At 38.1% G+C, this 19467-nt stretch overlaps 2 protein-coding genes across 2 annotated transcripts; both read left to right on the top strand.

Annotated features, from left to right (window-relative positions):
• The first annotated feature begins 1694 nt into the window (after nt 1-1694).
• LOC143890275 (uncharacterized) lies at nt 1695-2144 on the top strand. Its single transcript, XM_077394908.1, has one exon. It carries the CDS (start codon nt 1695-1697, stop codon nt 2142-2144), a length of 450 nt encoding a protein of 149 aa, XP_077251023.1.
• LOC143883616 (zinc finger BED domain-containing protein RICESLEEPER 2-like) lies at nt 2130-4720 on the top strand. The gene is made up of 3 exons (XM_077386964.1): nt 2130-3769; nt 3874-3970; nt 4124-4720. Exons 1-2 carry the CDS (start codon nt 3124-3126, stop codon nt 3921-3923), a joined length of 696 nt encoding a protein of 231 aa, XP_077243079.1. The 5' UTR covers nt 2130-3123; the 3' UTR covers nt 3924-3970; nt 4124-4720.
• The last annotated feature ends 14747 nt before the right edge of the window (nt 4721-19467 follow it).

The raw sequence follows: 19467 nt of genomic DNA, 5'->3' as shown, positions 1-19467 counted from the left end.
CTCTGGTCTCTGCCGCCTCTCTCTCTCTCGCCTCCCAACTCCGGCCATCTCTTCTCTCAACGCCTCTCTCTCTCTCTCTCGCCTCCACGGCTTCGCCTCCCAACTCCAGCCATCTCTCTCTCTCTCTCTCTCTCTCTCTCTCTCTCTCTCTCTCTCTCTCTCTCTCTCTCTCTCTCTCTCTCCACGGCTTGCCGGCTTTGCCTCCCAACTCCGGCCATCTCTTCTCTTAGCGGTAAAAGTCTAAGATCCTCTCCCTTCTTCTTTTTTTCTTTCTTTATCATTTTCATTTTAGGGTTTTGAATCATTTGATTTCTCTCCCCTCTTTCAGTTTTTCTTTTGGGAGTTCTTTTCCTTTTCTCTGGTCTGAGAAACTGAGAAAGGTTGGAGACTTGGAGAGCACGGCCAAAGCCTCCATCATTTTCATTTTACTTTGTTGTAAGGTATGGGTTCTTTTCCTTTTTCCTTTTTTTCCTTTTTTTGTTACTTTTTTTTTCTTCTTACAGATATTTGAAGAGTTTTCATTACTTGATTTTTGCATGTCAATATGTCATCCAAGAAAAATATTTTTCTTCTTTCCCTGTTTTTTATCTTAGTGTAGTGATATTTTTCCCCCTCTGATGGATATTTTCCCCTCTTTTAACATAAATCATTAACTTTTAAGCGTTTTGGTGTTAAAAGATTCAAAAGGGGAAAATATCACTACCTTTAAACATTTTTTTCTTCTTACAGAGATTCAATAGGGGTTTTTCCTCCACCCCTCTCCCTTTGAAAGGATTTTTTTCTTCGCATGCTCTACTGTTTTTTCTTTGATTTTATGAGGTTCTAATCCATTATATATTTTGTATATGATGTTTTAGGAGGACAAATATTTATTTATTAGTGTGGCTCATGCTTTCCTTCATTCCTCAATTTGCAGTTTTTCATTAGAACTGTTGTCTCTCTTCATTTATTTTTCATTCCGATGTTAATGATTTCATTGTAGCTTTCTCAGTTATGGATTTCTCTTTAGAATTTTGGTCATGTAATGTTTGTTTAATTGTTCTTTTGAGTACATTTTCTAAGATATCTGTTAGGGTGGAGGGGAATATCCATCAGAAGGGGGGAAATATCACTGCCCTTATCTTATATTGGTTTTTAACTTTTTTTTATCCAAGTTGGGCATCTTCTCTGATATTATGTTTCTTTCTATCATTCTTTTGCTCTTTTCCTTTAATGTGAATTTTTTTTATCAAAGAATGCTAGTTTTTTTTGTTTCCTTGTTTATCTTTTGGTCATTTTCTCATAGAAAGTCATATTTTGATTTTTTTTTTTTTTTGCTTAATTAGAATTTCTTCTTTGATCTTATGTTACTTTTCTATCATAGAATGCTATTTTCTTTGTAAGGTGGAAGTACCAACCTTGACATTTGATCCAACAGCAGCTCTTCAAAAAAGTGAGCTGCTGTTGGATCAAATATCAAGGGCGGTAACCCTACCGTATTGTTGTAAGGCCTTACACCATATAAAATCTTGCTTTATTAAATGATATGTCTCTTTAGATTAAATGTTGTAGGATACTAATTCCTACTTACATTGATTGAATGGTTTGGACTTTGGAGTACTTGATCGTATTGAATGGTTTGTGTTGCTGTCTTTTATTGTTATTGAGAAGTGGTGGTTTAATGTGTGCTTTTCTTTTTCTCCTAAGGGGCTAAGATGTCACAAGAAGGAGCTTCTACTCCTAATGTTAGCGATCAATCTTCAAACCCCATAGAATCAAGTCAAATGATTGCAACCTCACATAAGAAAAAGACCATGAAGCCAAGGTCAGATGTGTGGGATCATTATATAACATTTGTTGATGGAGAGGGTGAACACAAGTCTAGGTGTAGGTACTGTGAGAAGGAGTTTCATAGTGATCCACGAAGAAATGAAACTTCCGCACTTAAGACTCACATTTCTTCATGCAAGAAATTCCCCCCCAATATAAACACAAAGCAGACACAGTTGAATTACCAACCGATCAAGGGTCAAGAGGGGGACAGTAGCGGCACCCTTACTAACTGGAAGTTTGATCAAGAGGCTATTAGAAATGCCTTAGCTCGTATGATAATTGTGGATGACCTTTCTTTCAAATTTGTGGAGAATGAAGGTTTAGAGATTTGATGTATGTCGCTTGTCCTCGATTCCGTATTCCATCACGTTCAACAATTACAAGGGATTGCTTTCAGTTCTTCTTAAATGAGAGGTTGAAGATGAAAAAGATTTTTAAACAATCAAGTCAAAGAGTTTGTCTCACCACAGACACATGGTCTTCATTACAAAGAATTAACTACATGTGTCTCACTGCTCATTATATAGACAATGATTGGAAATTGCACAAAAAAATAATCAATTTTTGTCAAATTTCTAGTCACAAAGGTGAAGCAATTAGTAAAGCAGTTGAGAAGTGTCTACTTGAGTGGGGAATTGATAAAGTATTCACCATTACCGTGGACAATGCTAGTTCAAATGACGTTGCCGTGGGATACTTGAAGAGAAGAGTAAACAATTGGGGGACTAGTGTTTTGCAAGGCAAATACCTTCATATGAGGTGCATTGCACACATAATCAATCTAGTTGTGTGTGATGGCTTAAAAGAGGTGGGAATTTCAGTTGACCGTGTTCGGGCGGCGGTTAGATATGTGAGGGGTTCTCCGGCTAGGTTGAAGCTCTTCAAAGAGTGTGTTGAGTTTGAAATAATTCAAAGCAAGAGTTCGTTGTGTCTGGATGTTTCTACAAGATGGAACTCAACTTATTTGATGCTAAATGTAGCGGAAAAATTTGATAAGGCATTTGAGCTGTTTGACGATCAAGATCCTTATTTTAGTAGTGAACTTGATTCGGGAGATTTGAATGGGATTAGGAAGCCCGACCGTGAAGATTGGGAAGCGGTTAGGAGGATGGCGACATTGCTTCAAAACTTCTATGACCTTACCATACGAGTTTCAGGCTCATTGTATGTTACATCTAACTCTCCATTTCATGAAACTAGTGAAGTTCAAGGCCTTTTGCAACAATGGAGTGAGAGTGATGATTTTAAGTTGGTAATGATGGCGAGGAGAATGAAAGAAAGTATGAGAAGTATTGGGGCGATATTGAGAAGATGAACAAGTTAATCTATATTGCGGTTGTTCTTGACCCACGAAACAAGTTGGATTTTCTGAAGTTTGCTCTCATTGATATTTATGGAGATGAAAAAGGTAAGGAGTTGGGGGCAAAAGTGTTTGATGCCACATTTGAAATGTATAATGAGTTAAACAATAAGAACACAAGCAACACAACTCATGGCAATCAACTAGTTCACTTGGGGGATTCAAGTTCAAGTGAGAATTCTCAAAAGTCACAACCCCAAGAACCGAAACAACATGTGAGGAAGATGCTAACGGAAAAGTATAAGAAGCATAGGATCGAATCCGGAGGCGGGGATAACAAATCACAGTTAGATAGATATTTGAGTGAAGATGTCGAAGACGATAGTGACAAGTTTGATATTTTAGCATGGTGGAAACTACATAGTCCTAGATTTCCTATATTGTCGGAAATGGCTCGGAGTGTCTTGGCGGTTCCTAAATCGACCGTTGCTTCAGAGTCCGCATTTAGCACGGGGGGACGTGTTCTTGATGCATTTCGGAGCTCTTTGACTCCGAAGATAGTACAAGCTCTTGTATGTACTCAAGATTGGCTTCGGTCCTCGTCAATGCCGATTAATGTCGAAGAAGCATTAGAGGAACTTGAAACTTTTGAAAATGGTAAGCTTTGTATATTTTGATTGTTAAATTTTTAAGTGTGTTGTTGTTTCTATTTTTCCTCACCTGGAACTTGATAATTTTCATATTTGTATTGTTATTTGCAGAATTTTCAAGTGTAACTATTGGAGAATCTCCTTCAATTATAGATCCTTAAAGAGTGAAAGAATGACGTTTCAAGTTTGTGGAGTTCCCTTTTGAAAGGTTTCATCTTCTTTGTAAAACTCTATGTTAGTTGTTAATCAGTTACTTCTTATTTAGTTGGTTTCTTCATTTATGGTTCTATCAATGAGAGAATCTAACAACCTGTCAACCATGTTACCATATGATTATTCATTATCTGCATTTCTATTTCAGGATCGTTCGAAGCAAAAGGATAGAATCCAGATTTGTCTAGTCGTCGAAGGAGTGTTCCACAAAAGGATAGAATCCAAAATTTCAAATCTGGGCTTCTTAGTTTCTTATGTTCTGTTATGTTTCTCAACAACTCAACTGCTCAACATATTCTATTTGACTGTTTGTTTTTGCACACACACACACACAAATATATGGATCACATACTAATTGTGGTATGCACTATGCAGAGCACATGTTTCATTTTGATTTCTGATGCTCAACCTCTTTTGATGGTGATTGGTTTGTAACTTTATATGTAGAAACCTCACAAGCCTGGCCACAACCTCATTAGCCATTATTCTGTTGAAATTTTGAGAATGTGATGTGAATGATTAGATTTCAGAAGTTCAGAAATCATAACCCATGGGCCATGTCTGCTGAAAATATGATGGGAATGATAAGAACCCATGTTTGATGCTTCATTTTCTGATTTTCATTTTGTTTCTATTGAAAATATGATGCAAATGATCAGAACCCATTAGTGATTCTCAGCTTAAATTGAAGGGATATCTCTGTTGATTGTTGATAAGGAAATTTGTTCATTTGTTGATATTTCTACATTTATATGGAAGCTGTCAGTTTTTCTAATGCATAAATGGTTGCCAGGTGGGATATGGAATTTATCAGTTATAATTCATATGGGATTTATATGGGAGTTGTCTTTCTGTTCTTCATGAATCATGATGTTTTAAAAATATGTGCATATGTGTTTCTAAATGATGGCATTGCCATTTGCATCTTGGTCTTTGTAGTATATACAAAACTCCATGAAATTAAAGGGATTGGTACCAACTTCTACTCTACTACAGGTCTACAGCTTGAATTTGAATTTATGGATGGACTTGAATTTTATTTTACTAGCTGCGGCCTGTGGAGTATAGTTTACCAGTTGTTAAAACTTAAAACACAGCCAATAAAAGGGGGGCAAATTTATCATTCCCATTTTGAGAATTGATTTAGAGTCCAAAACTCTTCATTAGACTCAAAATTGCATTTAATTTTGAGTCCAGTAATCAGTTTTGGATGCAAAAACATATTGTTTGGTTTCGGTTAAATCGGTTAATTCGGTTTTTAACTTCGCAAATTGGAGCATATCGGTTAAATCGGTTTGGTGTTAACCCATTGGCTATAAAGTTTTCACTATTCAGCTATAACCGAACTAACCGAACAACCGAAATCATATTTCGGTTTCGGTTTGGTTCGGTTAGTACATAATTCGGTTGCGGTTTCGGTTAGCAATTTTAAGTAACCGAAATATTTCGGTTCGGTTAATTTCGCTTAAATCGGTTCGGTTATAACCGATTGAACAGCCCTGGGCGACATGACAAATTTGTCTAATTCACTCTCTAATTTGCAAATTAAAAAAATGTGAGAGATATATATTTGCAAATGCGTCTAATTCGCTATGTATAGCAAATATCTAACTGTTAATTAGGTCATTGTAAAATTTGTATAAATCCCTTGTGAAAATCAAATTCATTTAAGTAATATAAGAGCGATCATCCTGAAAATAACCTAAAGAAATCTAAGTATATTTTTTTTTAGATCTAAGTATTAATTATTATATTTAGCTTTTATATGCAATTGAGGATCTAACACATTTGATGTATATGATTGAGGAAGTCCATGAAGAAAGTTTTATAATAAAGAAGACTCAAAAATAATATTAATAATATAATAAAATTCAAAACCATATCAAATAGGCTACTATTTTGATTTTTTGATAAGTATTTCAAGGGTATCCTCTTTAGAGATGAGACTACTGAATGTTACCGTTGTTAATATTTTACATTACTCGAGACATAAGATGTAGGCTCTTGTAATCTGTCCTTGAGAAGCACAATTAGCACCAGCATCCTTCATTGGTTAGTAGATGCTTCAAGTGTCCTTTATATTCTTTAAGCCATAATGATATTTTCATGATAAATGATGTCTTAAGGTTTGGAAAACCTTATAATTTAATTAGAAGAAAAGATTAAAAAAAAAATTTAAATAAATAGGTGATGCTGAATCAGTCCCAACAATAGCACAAACCATTGCATGAGTAGAAGAATCACGAAACCACAGTATGAGAGGATTTAAAAACTCCCGTGGGGCCCATGAGAGAGTGATATTAAAATAAAAATAAGGAAAAATTATTAAAAAATGCAAAGTTTTTGTTACATTGTCAATGAAGGTAGACATTTCAAAACAATAAAAGAGGGCTGTCAAGTCTTGTCAGGGACGGGAAATGACAAGAATATCCTTCTCTTTTAAAAACCATCTTTTTACCCATCTCTCTCCTGTCGGGTCTTGTCAGGGACGGAAAATGACAAGAATACCCTTGTCTTTTAAAAACCTTCTTTTTACCCATCTCTCTTTCTGCAGGAATTTTATATGCTGCAAACAGTGGGGCTCACTTCAAAGGATGATCCAAACCGTTCATTTGTTGGACCATGACGTATATACTATATAGGATGTACCTGCATATCTCCATATGAAGATCCTAACCCTCCATTTTGTACAAGGACTGTACACATCCAACTTAACCCCTAATGTTTAAAAAGTTACAAGTAAACCCCCTGTGGTTCAATTTGTATAAGGTAGGCCCCCTCTTTTGAAACACTGTCAATGCTAATGAAGACCCCATACAACCCTCGAAACCCCATACCCGAATCCAAACACTACCAAAATCACAGTGGGCCCACATTGTTTGGATCATCCAAAGCGTTTATTTGATGGGCCCTCACATATATAGAATGCCCATTCTACTGGACTCCATTCGGAAGTCCGAAAATGTGGTTGAAAGTTCGACTCGGAAGTCCGAAAAAAGTTTCGGACTTCCAAATGTAGTCCAGTAGAATGGGCATTGTACCGGACTCAATTCGGAAGTCCGAAAATTTGTTCGGACTTTCGAGTAGGGCTAGCAGCCGATGGTACGTCCTCAGATTGAAGAGTTAGGATGATCCGATGGAGCTTATTTTTTCGGCACACCCTATATATGTGAGGGCCCATCAAATGAACGCCTTGGATGATCCAAACAATGTGGGCCCACTGTGTACCTCGGAACCACTAGGGAACCACACATTTTATACCACATTTTGAAGGGTTAGGATGATCCGATGGAGCTGATTTTTCGGCACACCCTATATATGTGAGGGCCCATCAAATGAACGCCTTGGATGATCCAAACAATGTGGGCCCACTGTGTACCTCGGAACCACTAGGGAACCACATTTTATACCCCGGAACCACTACGGAACCACATTTTATACCTCGGAACCACTCATGGAACCACTTAACACCTCGGAAAAACTATAATATGGTTCCCAAGTGGTTCTGAAGCCTATGTAATGGTTCCAAAAGGTTTAAAACACTCATGATCAGTTTTAAAATACTATTAGAATGTCCCAATCACAAGTAATACTCTTGGAACCATCATTTAGACTCTTAGAATCACTTAACACCTCGGAACAATTATAATATGGTTTCCAATTGGTTTCGGAGCCTATGTAATTGTTCCAAAAGGTTTAAAACACACATGATCAGTTTCAAAATACTATTACAATGTCCCAATCACAAGTAGCACTCTTGGAACCATCATTTAGACTCTTGAAACCACTTAACACCTCGGAACAACTACAATATAGTTCTCAAGTGGTTCCGGAGCCTATGTAATGATTCCAAAAGGTTGAAAACACTCATGATCAGTTTCAAAATACTATTAGAATGTCCCAATCACAAGTAGCACTCTTGGAACCATCATTTAGACTCTTGAAACCACTTAACACCTCGGAACAACTATAATATAGTTCTCAAGTGGTTCCGGAGCCTATGTAATGATTCCAAAAGGTTGAAAACACTCATGATCAGTTTCAAAATACTATTAGAATGTCCCAATCACAAGTAGCACTCTTGGAACCATCATTTAGACTCTTGGAACCACTTAACACCTCGGAACAACTATAATATGGTTCCCAAGTGGTTCCGAAACCTATGTAATAGTTCCAAAAGGTTTAAAACACTCATGATCAGTTTCAAAACCAATTTCATACTATTAAAATGTCCCCATCACAAGTACCACTCTTGGAACCATAATTTAGACTCTTGGAACCACGTAACACCTTGGAACAACTATAATATGGTTCCCAAGTGGTTCCGGAGACTATGTAATTTTTTCAAAATATTTATAACACTCAGGATCAGTTTTAAAACCAATTTCATACTATTGTAATGTCCCAATCACAAGTAGCACTCTTGAAACCATAATTTAGACTCTTCGGACCACTTAACACCTCGGAACAACTATAATATGGTCCCCTAGTGGTTTCGGGGCCTATGTAATGGTTCCAAAGGTTTAAAACACTCATGATCAGTTTCAAAACCAATTTCATACTATTAGAATGTCCTCATCACAAGTACCACTCTTGGAACCATAATTTAGACATACTTGAAGCTATGTTTATCACCCAAGTAGTTTAGTAAGTAATGGTATTTGTTTTGGGAAATGTTGTCCACACTACTGTATTTTGATGAGGGCACTCCTCACTTAATTAAAAGTACAGTATGGCCCCCACATAGGATGATCCAAACCGTCCATTAGATGGGCCACAGCCTAAATAGGTTGTGCCCCAAAAATCATTTCCATAGGTTGATCATAACCCTCCGATCTGAATGTTAGAGGGTTAGGATCATCCCATGGTGCGGGCCATACAGTACTTTTAATAAAGTGAGGAGTGTCCTCATCAAAATACGGTAGTGCGGATAACATTTCCCATTTTTTTTCCAAAGAACAATGGCTGGTTTTTACGTTGGCAATGGCTGTTTCTCACGTTGGAACTTGCTTGGGGAAGAAGAAAGAAAAAAAAAAGGTGGTAGGTGAAATAGCTTAGGGATTAGAGCCTACATAGTTGGTGGGAAAAAGCAAAGGGGGGGGGGGGTATTTTCGTCCTAAATGGTCTATTTTCGTACAGCCATTTTTATAGATTTGAAATGTCCACCCTTTGTTCACAATTTAGCATAAACTTTGCATTTTTTTAATAATTTTCCCTAAAAATAATATGCAAAAATAAAAATTTCCAAATTGCATACGAATTCTACAATATATTAAGGAGAACCCAATCTCTACATCTAACTAAAATTTAGAAAGTCTACAAATCCATAAAAAAAAGAGAGCAAATAATAGATTATTCTCTCTCAGCTTAATTTTAAAAAAAAATCATTTCCTTAGCTGGTAGTTTAAAAAAAAAATAGAAAAAGATAAAATGGTCTATCCCCAAATTAATGCACAAAAAATCTGAAACGAATGTATGCTAAAAAGTTTTTTCGGTATAGAAAGAGTGCTGCGTGTATAGGAGGGGATACACAGAATTGTGGTGTATATTTTTCTTTCTCTTGAGAGGAGCTATACACAAGAGTTCCGTGTATAGAGAGGGGACACGTGGCACTACCACGTCATCCCACATTCAGCTTTACTTGGGAAGTTAAAAGGAAACCGATCATCAGACCCTCTTCCTCGTGAAAAAAAAATAGGGAAATATGAACTTGTTTTTAGAGTTTTATATGAGCAAACTTGAGAGAGAGAGAGAGAGAGAGTGGAATGGTGCCAGTTTCTAAAACATTCAAAGAATGAGAGACTATTTAGGAAGAGATAAGGATTATGGGAATATGAAAAGATTTAATAAATATAGCAATTATTTAGGGAAGATTGCAAATCCTTCTGTAATCTCTAGAATTAATAAGATTTAAGGCAGATAAATGCATTTAAATGCGTTTTGAGAGACGTGTGAAACAGTATGCCACATCCCCTTAATGCGTTATTAAATTTCGGAATGTAGTGGGGGTGAAACGTGGCGCACCCTCAGCTTCCCACATTCAGCTTTACTTATATATATATATATATATATAGATGATAAAATTTTAAACGTATTAAATACTTTTTTCATATTTTTATTCATTTGACCATTGTTTTACCATTTTTACCCAATACCGTATTAAACTCGAATTTTCCCACCTTGTTTTCTTACTATATCACCTTTTGCTAACTATGGTTGGACCCACTTTATTGGGTGATCCAAACCATTCATTTGTTGGCGTAGATAGGTCATGCCCTGAAAATCTTCTCCATAGGATCTTCCTGACCCTCTATCATTTAAATTGTCTAAGAGTAATCCATTTTAACCTTCTAAGATCATAGAGTTAAAAGCATGTTTTAGAAGATTTTTCGAGGTATGACCTATATAAGTCTGGGTCCAAGTGTGTATTTAGTGTAGTGTGTTGGATTGATGCAATGTAGATAAACAAAAAAGAAAAAGAAAGGGGAATGATACAAGCACAACCATGTTTAATTTGCTATTTTCACTGACGTATTTGGTCTTTTAGTATTTAAAGATGTCAAATGGTTATTACAGTTCCCAAAAAGCTCTCAAAAAAAATCCCGTCTTTCTTGGTAGAAACGGTTGCAATTTGCGTAGAAACGGTTGCAATTTGGGTTGGGTTGAATTGAGATTTTGCTAAAAATAAAGGGAAATGTTATCTGCACTACTGTATTTTGATGAGGGCACTCCTCTTTTTCTCAAAAGTACGGTATGGCCCCACCATAGGATGATCCAAACCGTCCATGAGATGGGCCACAGCCTAAATAAGTTGTGCCACAAAATCCATTTTTATAGGCTGATCCTAACGTTAGAGGGTTGATCCTAACCCTATATAGATCGGAGGGTTAGGATCAACCTATGGAAATGATTTTTGAGGCACAACCTATTTAGGGTGTGGCCCATCTCATGGACGGTTTGGATCATCCTATGGTGGGGGGTCATATCGTACTTTTAAGAAACAGAAGAGTGCCCTCATCAAAATACAGTAGTGCAGATAACATTTCCCAAAATCAATTGGAATCAACCCAAACCAGACTCAGTTTTATGGTAAAAGCTCAACCAAAATTGCCAAAAATCGACCCGAGTTGCATCTAGACGAAATGATAACAGAAACGTTTACTATAAATTTCTTTAAAATTTGTATTTTTCACTTTTATCTAAATTATGTTACTCACCATAAATGTTGTGATTTTTAATATTAAATTATTAAGATAAGGAAATGATTTCAGCACAAACATGTTTTGATACATGCGCTCATGTATCTTGTCGGAAAAGCCATCTCTTTCTCAACAATGCCTTTCTCATTTGATCCAATAGCGTTCCGTTAGATAGGAACATATTCTTTTATTATTTAATTTTTAAAGGTTATTACGGTTCCCAAAAGAGCTCGTAGAGAGAATTAAATACTAAATGACAAGACACATGCACGCATGTATAAAAACATGTCTATACTGACAGTACTATAAAAACGTGTGTGGACAAAGGATGTTTGGGTTACTTGCTCTTCTAGAACTAAAACACTATATTAGTGAGATTCAATCATTCACTACATGCATATAGGGAAATGAAATATTTGAATATATCACTTACCAAGCACGTACTGCCTTTGTTTTTTTTTTTTTTTGAAATGGCAAAGATATAATATAAAAAAGGCGGGCACCGAGATGGACCACACCCAAATGAACAGAGAATGAAAAGGAAAGAAAGATACAAAAAAAGCAAAAAATAAAAAAATACTGAATAAACTACGGAGGGAGAATATCAAACCACTCCAACTTCATACGACCAACTCCAATTCTAGCCAACCCATCCGCCTCCCCATTAGAAATCCTCCGTACATGATCGAAGGCAATAGACGAACCAGAGATTAGATCCTCAATTTCATCAAAAAATGATAAAAATCTCCAAGGAGGCGTCACCACTCTTTTCAACCAAAGAATCACATTGAGTGAATCACCCTTCACAATGGTATTATCCAAGCACTCTCTATCTAATCTCTTGATACCATGATATGCCGCCATCTCTTGATACCATGATATCCCCAAAGGGCCGGAATAGGCCCACACAACTTCACCACTGTCATTACGGAACAAACCTCCAACCCCAGTCCAGATCGAGCTTGTTACTCGACTGCTAGTCCCTTTAGGGACTCGCCCTATAGAATGAATAAGGGTTGGAGAGGAACGCCGGTCCCTCAATCCAAAACTCGAACCATATTCAAAATTCAATTTACACTTCCCAAAAGGAGGAGCCTCCCAACGCTGAATAATCCGAGGCCGATTTTCTCTACTGAAGCAAACTACCCTCCATCCCTCCCATAGATCAAATGTCGATACAAAGCGGAAGGACGGAAGACATTTCACCCAAGATATCGATAGTGCAATAATTCTCACGTAAAGCCAAAGAGGCGATTTGGCAATCCCTTCAAAAACTCTAGAATTTCTCTCTTTCCAAATCACCCACCATGTCGCAAGCAAGCATATATTCCACAAAATCGTTCCTTTCTTACTCCATGGCACAAAACTCCATTGTTGCAGCAAACCTGGAATAGATAATAGAAACACCCAAGCAATCCCAAACCTCATAAATAGGAAAGCACATATCTGACACGTGAATGAGCAATGCATGAAAAGATGATCGACGGATTCCCCATCTTCCAAGCATAGAGGACAATGGTCAATAAGCAACATATCACGCTTTCGTAGAAAGTTTACCGTTTGAATCCGATCGCAACATACTGCCCACCCGAAGAAACAAACTCTAGGTGGTCATTGAAATTTTCATACCTTGGATGAGATGGAGGATACACCATTAGGCATTAAGATCAAATAAAAAGAATTGATAAAGAAGATGCCCGAAGATTCCGCGGTCCATATTCTTTTATCCAAACCGTTCCTCTTAATGTAACACCCATCAAGAAGCTCAAGAAAATGGGATGCCGACTCTAACTCCCTATCAAAGAAATTCCTCCTGAAAACCGGTGTCCAAACAAGTACACCCCCAATAAGGGTAAGACAATCCCCCACAAAAGCCTATTTAACGGAAGTAACTATATATAGGGAATAAATCCATAAGAGGCTTCTCCGCACACCACACATCATTCCAAAATTTTATTCTATCCCCCGAATAGACTCTAAACCTAATGTTCAAGTTAAAAAAATGAGCCATTTTCAAAATATCCCCTCACACTGTCAAACCTTGTTTCTTAAAGCAATCACCTGATTCCCAAAACCTCGGTAACCAACCATATTTACTCCCAAAAACTCTAACCCACAATTGAGAGCATTCATCGCCAAATCTCCATAACCATTTACCCAACAGAGCATGATTAAATTCTTTAACTCTCCTAATGCCTAAACCACCATTTTTAATGCGTAGGCAAACTTTATTCCAACCCTCTAACGTAATACCTTTTTCTCATCATTTCCTCCCCATAAAAATCTTCATTGAATTTGTTCAATCCTCAATGCTACACTAATTGGGCACTTGAACAGGGATAAAAAATAGTTGGGGATATTGGTCAACACCACCTTGACCAACGCAAGCCTTCCCCCCTCTAGAAACCATATTCCTTTTCCACGTGTGCAACCTTCTTTCAATTCTTTCAACAATTGGTTCCCATAAAAATTTGTTCGGTCTACTAACCCCCAACGGAAGACCCAAATATGAGGATGGTAAATTATCCAACCGACATTCCAGAATTTTTTCCAATCTAATAGCATTACCCTACGGAATGTTTAAAGCATACATTCCAGACTTGTGAAAATTGGATCTCTGTCCAGTAATTAGCTCATAACATCTCAAAGTGGATTTCAAATTCAACACTTGACTCCTATCCGGCTCACAAGACAGAAGAGTATCATCAGCAAATTGAAGATGTGACACCACTACCTTCTCACTTCCAATATTGAATCCATTAAATAAACCCTTTAGACATCAACCTACTAAGAGTCTCGGCCACTAAAGAAACAAAAAAGGGGATAATGGATCCCCTGTCTAAGACCACGGGATGATTTAAAGAATCCTTTTGGGGACCCATTAATCAGAACTGAGAACCAAGCCGACAAGACACAACCCCTAACCCAACCTCTCCATCTACTACCAAACCACATTATACCAAGCAAGTAATCCAAGCAATCACATTCCACCCTATCATAAGTCTTTTCCATATCCAGGCATCCAGCTTGTACAATATTCCTCCCATGCCAAGCTTAACATATGAATCAATAGCCTCATTGGCTACAAGAGAACAATCTAAAATCTGCCTCTTGGCAACAAAAGCAATATGGCAACCAGATATAATATATGGAAGTACCACCTCTATACGCTCCACTAACACTTTTGCCAGCAATTTGTACAAGCATCCAACTAGGCTTATAGGGCGGTATTCAGATATTTTAGATGCACCAGCAATTTTTGGGATAAGGGTAATAAACGTTGCCTCGGTCCCTTCGTCCAACACCAAACCATCATAGAATTCTTCAAAAAATCTAATAATGTCCCCTTTCACGTACCCCAAACAAGACTGAAAGAATGCAAGACAGAAACCATCAAGACCAGGGGCCTTATCTCCACACAGGAAAAAAACCCATTTTCTAATCTCCTCCTCCTCGAATGGATACTCCAGAGCCATTCGTTGGCTCAAACTCAATTCACTAAACACCAAATCCTCAGAAAGTGGTCCAGTAGTGCCATCAGACAAATACAGGTCAAATACATGGATATATAAAAATTTTGGATCACATTAGTAACTTCTTCCTTCCCCAACACTCTAACTCCATTATTCATCAATGACTCAATCCTGTTTCTCCTTCTTCTGGCACTGGCCATTGCATGGAAATAAGCCGTATTTTTATCCCCCTCCTTTAACGATTTCACTCTTGATTTCTGCCTCCAAGTAATTTCTTCATGGAGCACCACCCCTTTATGTTCTTCTTTAACTCTCCCAAATTCCTCCCTCAAGTTATTATCTCCCAAACCCTCCAACATTATTATCTCTTCAATTCTATTTTCCAGCCATACCTTTCTATCTGAGTCAGCTAATCTCCTCTCTGCCACCCATTCCTTCAGCTTCTTCTTAACATATCTAAGTTTCTTCCCAATAACCACATCTGCCGAACCCTCAACCAAGTGAGATTCCCACCAATCTCCCAATCTGATCTCCATATGCGGGATCTGAAGCCACGCAATCTCAAACCTAAAAGGAGGGGATCCCCAGGATTCCAATCTAGGATCCAAGAGAAGGGGACAATGGTCAGAAACCGAATGAATAATTGCCTTTTGAAAAACTTCAGGAGCCAAGTTCAACTAGCCAGGACAAATGAGGTGCAACTCAAGCGGGTTGAGTTCCGGTTGATGCCAACCCTAACCCGACTCGAGCAACCATTTGGTCAACCCGACCCGACCTGAGTTACCCTTTTAGCTAACCCAAACCCGACCCAACCCGACCCTACTAGAGATTTTTAGCTTAAAAAATTAAAATAATAATAAAAAAGTCCGGTTGCACTCGGGTCGGGTTGCCCAAGCCCTCAACCTGAACCCGACCCGAACTCAACTCGGGTTGAGAAAACCCAACCCGAACCAGAACCCAACCCGAGTGGAAGCCAACCCAACCCGGCAATTTTCTCGGGTTGAACCCGACGGGTTCAGGTTGGGCCCGCCCGAGTTGCACCCCTAGACATACCTCACAGACATACCAAGCACATACTACTATTAAGGTAGATATAATAAGTGGGCCATGTTACTAAACCAAGCACATGGTCCTAAGGTAGTTATAGTACATTGGTTTGTACATGGTTTTCCAAGGGAGATTTGGGACTCTGATCCATGTGACTAGTGGATCCTACAAGCACATGTTTAGCATTCCCTTTAAGGGCAACTTACCATTTATTTATGATAAGAAGTCAGAAGATGGAGACAGTTAAGGGCTGCATTCAAAGTAGGAAATATGATCCATTGGACTAGTGGATCCTTCACACATTAGAAAGATACTATATAGCCCACATGTCTACTATCAAGTGTACAACAGAGAGAGGGATTGACCCCGGACCTAAGTAGGTTGTAGTTGTAACCTGGAAATCATCTCCATAGGATGATCCTAACTATATGGTGTAGTTTGTCTACATATTAAAGGGTTAGTATCATCCTATGGGGATGATTTCTGGACCCATCTATTTGCATTGGGGCCTAACAAATGAAGGGTTTGGATCTTCGAACAACGCGGGCTCCTGTGTAATTTTAAAAAAATGCGTTCACCTACACATAGGTGCCATAATCTTTGTAGGGCTTTTTCTGGTAGGAGAAGTTGAAAAAAAAAACATTGCGATTGAGATAAAAGAGGAGATATTATAGCTCAAGTAGTAAGTCCACATACTTTTTTTTTAAATACATTGCAGCCTACCTTGTACAAAGATCTAAACTATTCAGCCGTTTGGCCTCAATGTAAAATAGGTTGTGCCCCCAAAATCATCTTTATTAGATGATCCTCAGCTTTCAGAGAATGCCTATTTACATTGGACCCCAACAAATCGGAGGGTTAGGATCAGCTTTCAGAGAATGCCTATTTACGTTGGACCTCAACAAATTAACGGTTTGGGTCTTCGAACGGAGTGCCCTATAGGATGGACTAGAGAAAGAGGTCAGAGGGGGGCGAATGAGAACGAGCAGGCGGGCGAATTTATGAGTGTGTGCTTCTACTTTCCCACTTTTTGTGCATCAAAATTCAATAGTCAAAAGTCAAAACAGACCCATAGGAATTCTCCAATTAAGCTCTCTTTATTGAACGGAAAATTGTCAATTGGTGACATCAAAATGACAAAATTGTGGATGGATGACACCCTTTTGAAACCTTGTGAACGGAGGTCAAAACACCTTTTTCGGACATGGCCTTTTACCTATATACCCCTCAGGGCAAAAAAACCCATCATTTTAATTTTTCTTCATTTTTAACTGTTGAGAAGCTTTTCTTTTTCACTTTTACTTTTCCCTTTTTTTCATTTTTAACCACCTGCAACCTATCTTCTCCGACGTGAATCTTAACCCATTTTCTCTGGTGTGGGGCGGTTTCCTGCGCTAATCCACACCTCTTTTATCCTGCATCGATTGTATTCCAGCGAGGTCGTCATTTTTTCCAGCGTGTCCCCATCGTCTCAGGTATGGTAGGGTGTCATGTTTCGATTTTTACTTTTACTTTTATTTTCCTTCTATTAAGTTATCTGTTAGATCTTTTGTTTGATTTTCACTGTTGAGAAGCCTTTACATCTAGGGTTTCATTTTTCATTTTTTTTCTTTTATTTTCCTTCTATTAAGTTACATTTGTGATTTATTGTTTCATTTTCACTGTTGGGAAGCCTTTATACATCTAGGGTTTCATTTTCATTTTCATTGTGGAGAACCCCCTTTTAATAATCTCCCATTTCCAGTGTTAAGAACCCTTTTGAGATTGATAATCCCCCACTTCTATTGTTGAGAACTCCATTTTCACTGTTGACAACCCCCTCTTGAGATTGATAATCTCCCATTTCCAATGTTGAGAACCCCCTCTAGGCAGTTCATAATCCCTCATTTCTAGTGTTGAGAACCCCCTTTTTTAAACTGATAATCCCCCATTTCCAGTGTTGGGAATCCTCTTTTGAGATTGATAATCCCCCATTTCCAGTGTTGTGAACTCCCTCTAGGTAGATTGATAATCCCCCATTTCCAGTGTTGAGAACCCCCTTCTGAGATTGATAATCCCCCATTTCCAGTGTTGAGAACCCCCTTTTGAGATTGATAATCCCCCATTTCCAGTGTTGAGAACCCCCTTCTGAGATTGATAATCCCCCATTTCCAGTGTTGAGAACCCCCTTTTGAGATTGATAATCCCACATTTCCATTGTTGAGAACCCCCCTCTAGGTAGTTGATAATCCCCCATTTTCAGTGTTAACAACCCCCTTTTGAGGTTGATAATCCCCCATTTCCAGTGTTGATAACCCCTTCTAGGTAGTTGACAATCCCCCATTTTCAGTGTTGAGAACCCCCTTTTGAGAATGATAATCCCCCATTTCTAATGTTGATAACCCCCTCTAGGTAGTTGATAATCCCCCATTTCCAGTGTTGATAACCCCCTCTAGGTAGTTGATAATCCCCCATTTTCAGTGTTGAGAACCCCCTCTAAGTCGTTGATAATCCACCATTTTCAGAGTTGAGAACCCCCTTTTGATATTGATAATCCCTCATTTCCATTGTTGAGAACCCTCTAGGTATTTGATAAGCCACACATTTTCAGTGTTGAGAACCCCCTTTTGAGATTGATAATCCCACATTTCCAGTGTTGAGAACCCTCTAGGTAGTTGATAAGCCACACTTACAGTGATGGTAACCCCCTCTAGGTAGCTGTGATAACCCAATGTGGAGTGTTGTGTTTGAAACCCCATTCAGTGTTATGAAAACTGTGATAACATGCTGGGTGATACTTGATACCCTCCATGAGAGACTTGATCACCCCCCTTAGTAATGTTGGTAACCCCTCTCCAGATTGTTGATAACTCTTTTTATAGAGAGTTGAAAACCTTCTTTCTAAGGATCGATAAGTCATTTCTAAATTGTTGACAATCCCCCTTTTGGATCCTACTTCAGATACTAATTATTTGTCTCTTTTCTACACTTGAGAATCACATTTTGGAGTTCTGAACCCCATTTAAAGAAACATGGGATTACAATTAATTATGTTCCATTTGTTTTGTCACAGTGATAATATATATAGTTGGATTGGGAAAAAGGTAGAGTCTGCAATGAAGACGCGTGTAAGTGTACTCTTTTTGTTGTCATTTTAGATTGTTAGTCAATAGAATGCTCTTTTATTCTCTAATTATATTAATAGGCAAAGGGGACTCAGACTCGAAAGTCTAATAGGAAGCTCGCAATGGGTTTAAAGGAGGAGTTGAAAATCAAAGGTGAGAAGGGAAAAATGAAACTGAAAGGTGAGAAGGGAGAAATCAAACTGAAAGGTGAGAAGGCGAAAATGAAAATGAGAGATGAGAAGGGGATAATCCAAGTGAAAGGTGAGAAGATGAAAACCAAAGTAAAAGGTGAGAGGAGGAAAATGAAGAAGATAAATGTAAGTGTATTTGATCTTTACCGTTTTAATCTTAGTAACTTGATAAAAGTGCAAGGTCTGATTATTTATTTTATTTTACAGGCTCCATATGTCCCTGTATGATGTTCTCCATCGTGCTTTAATAAGGAGATGCAGAGTATACAGTTCTAACACTGCCATTATGATGCTATAGGTAAGACTCCTTTCAAGGACTTCATCCGCCTAGAAGAGAATCCCCAAGAAGAGGTTGTCATCCATAAGCCTCTAATTAGAGCACTACACAATAAGTGGGTTCCGGTGACGAAGACATTCACACTAGGCGTATCGCAGTTCCATTTAGGACCAGCAATGTTGCATTAGCTTTAGGCCTTCC

Source organism: Tasmannia lanceolata, unplaced genomic scaffold (assembly GCF_043159265.1).
Source record: "Tasmannia lanceolata isolate RefF3 unplaced genomic scaffold, GAP_Taslan_0.1 ptg000002l, whole genome shotgun sequence".
Classification (NCBI taxonomy): Eukaryota; Viridiplantae; Streptophyta; class Magnoliopsida; order Canellales; family Winteraceae; genus Tasmannia; species Tasmannia lanceolata.
Note: the sequence above shows the minus strand (reverse complement) of the source record. Positions and strands in the feature narration are given on the sequence as shown.

What these genes read in the sequence shown, in the direction of transcription:
- LOC143890275 (XM_077394908.1), top strand. Translation starts at nt 1,695, where the DNA reads ATGTCACAAGAAGGAGCTTCTACTCCTAATGTTAGCGATCAATCTTCA.
- LOC143883616 (XM_077386964.1), top strand. Translation starts at nt 3,124, where the DNA reads ATGAACAAGTTAATCTATATTGCGGTTGTTCTTGACCCACGAAACAAG. An exon ending in ACTTGAAACTTTTGAAAATG is followed by an intron (nt 3,770 to 3,873) that starts GTAAGCTTTGTA and finishes TGTTATTTGCAG; the next exon opens with AATTTTCAAGTGTAACTATT.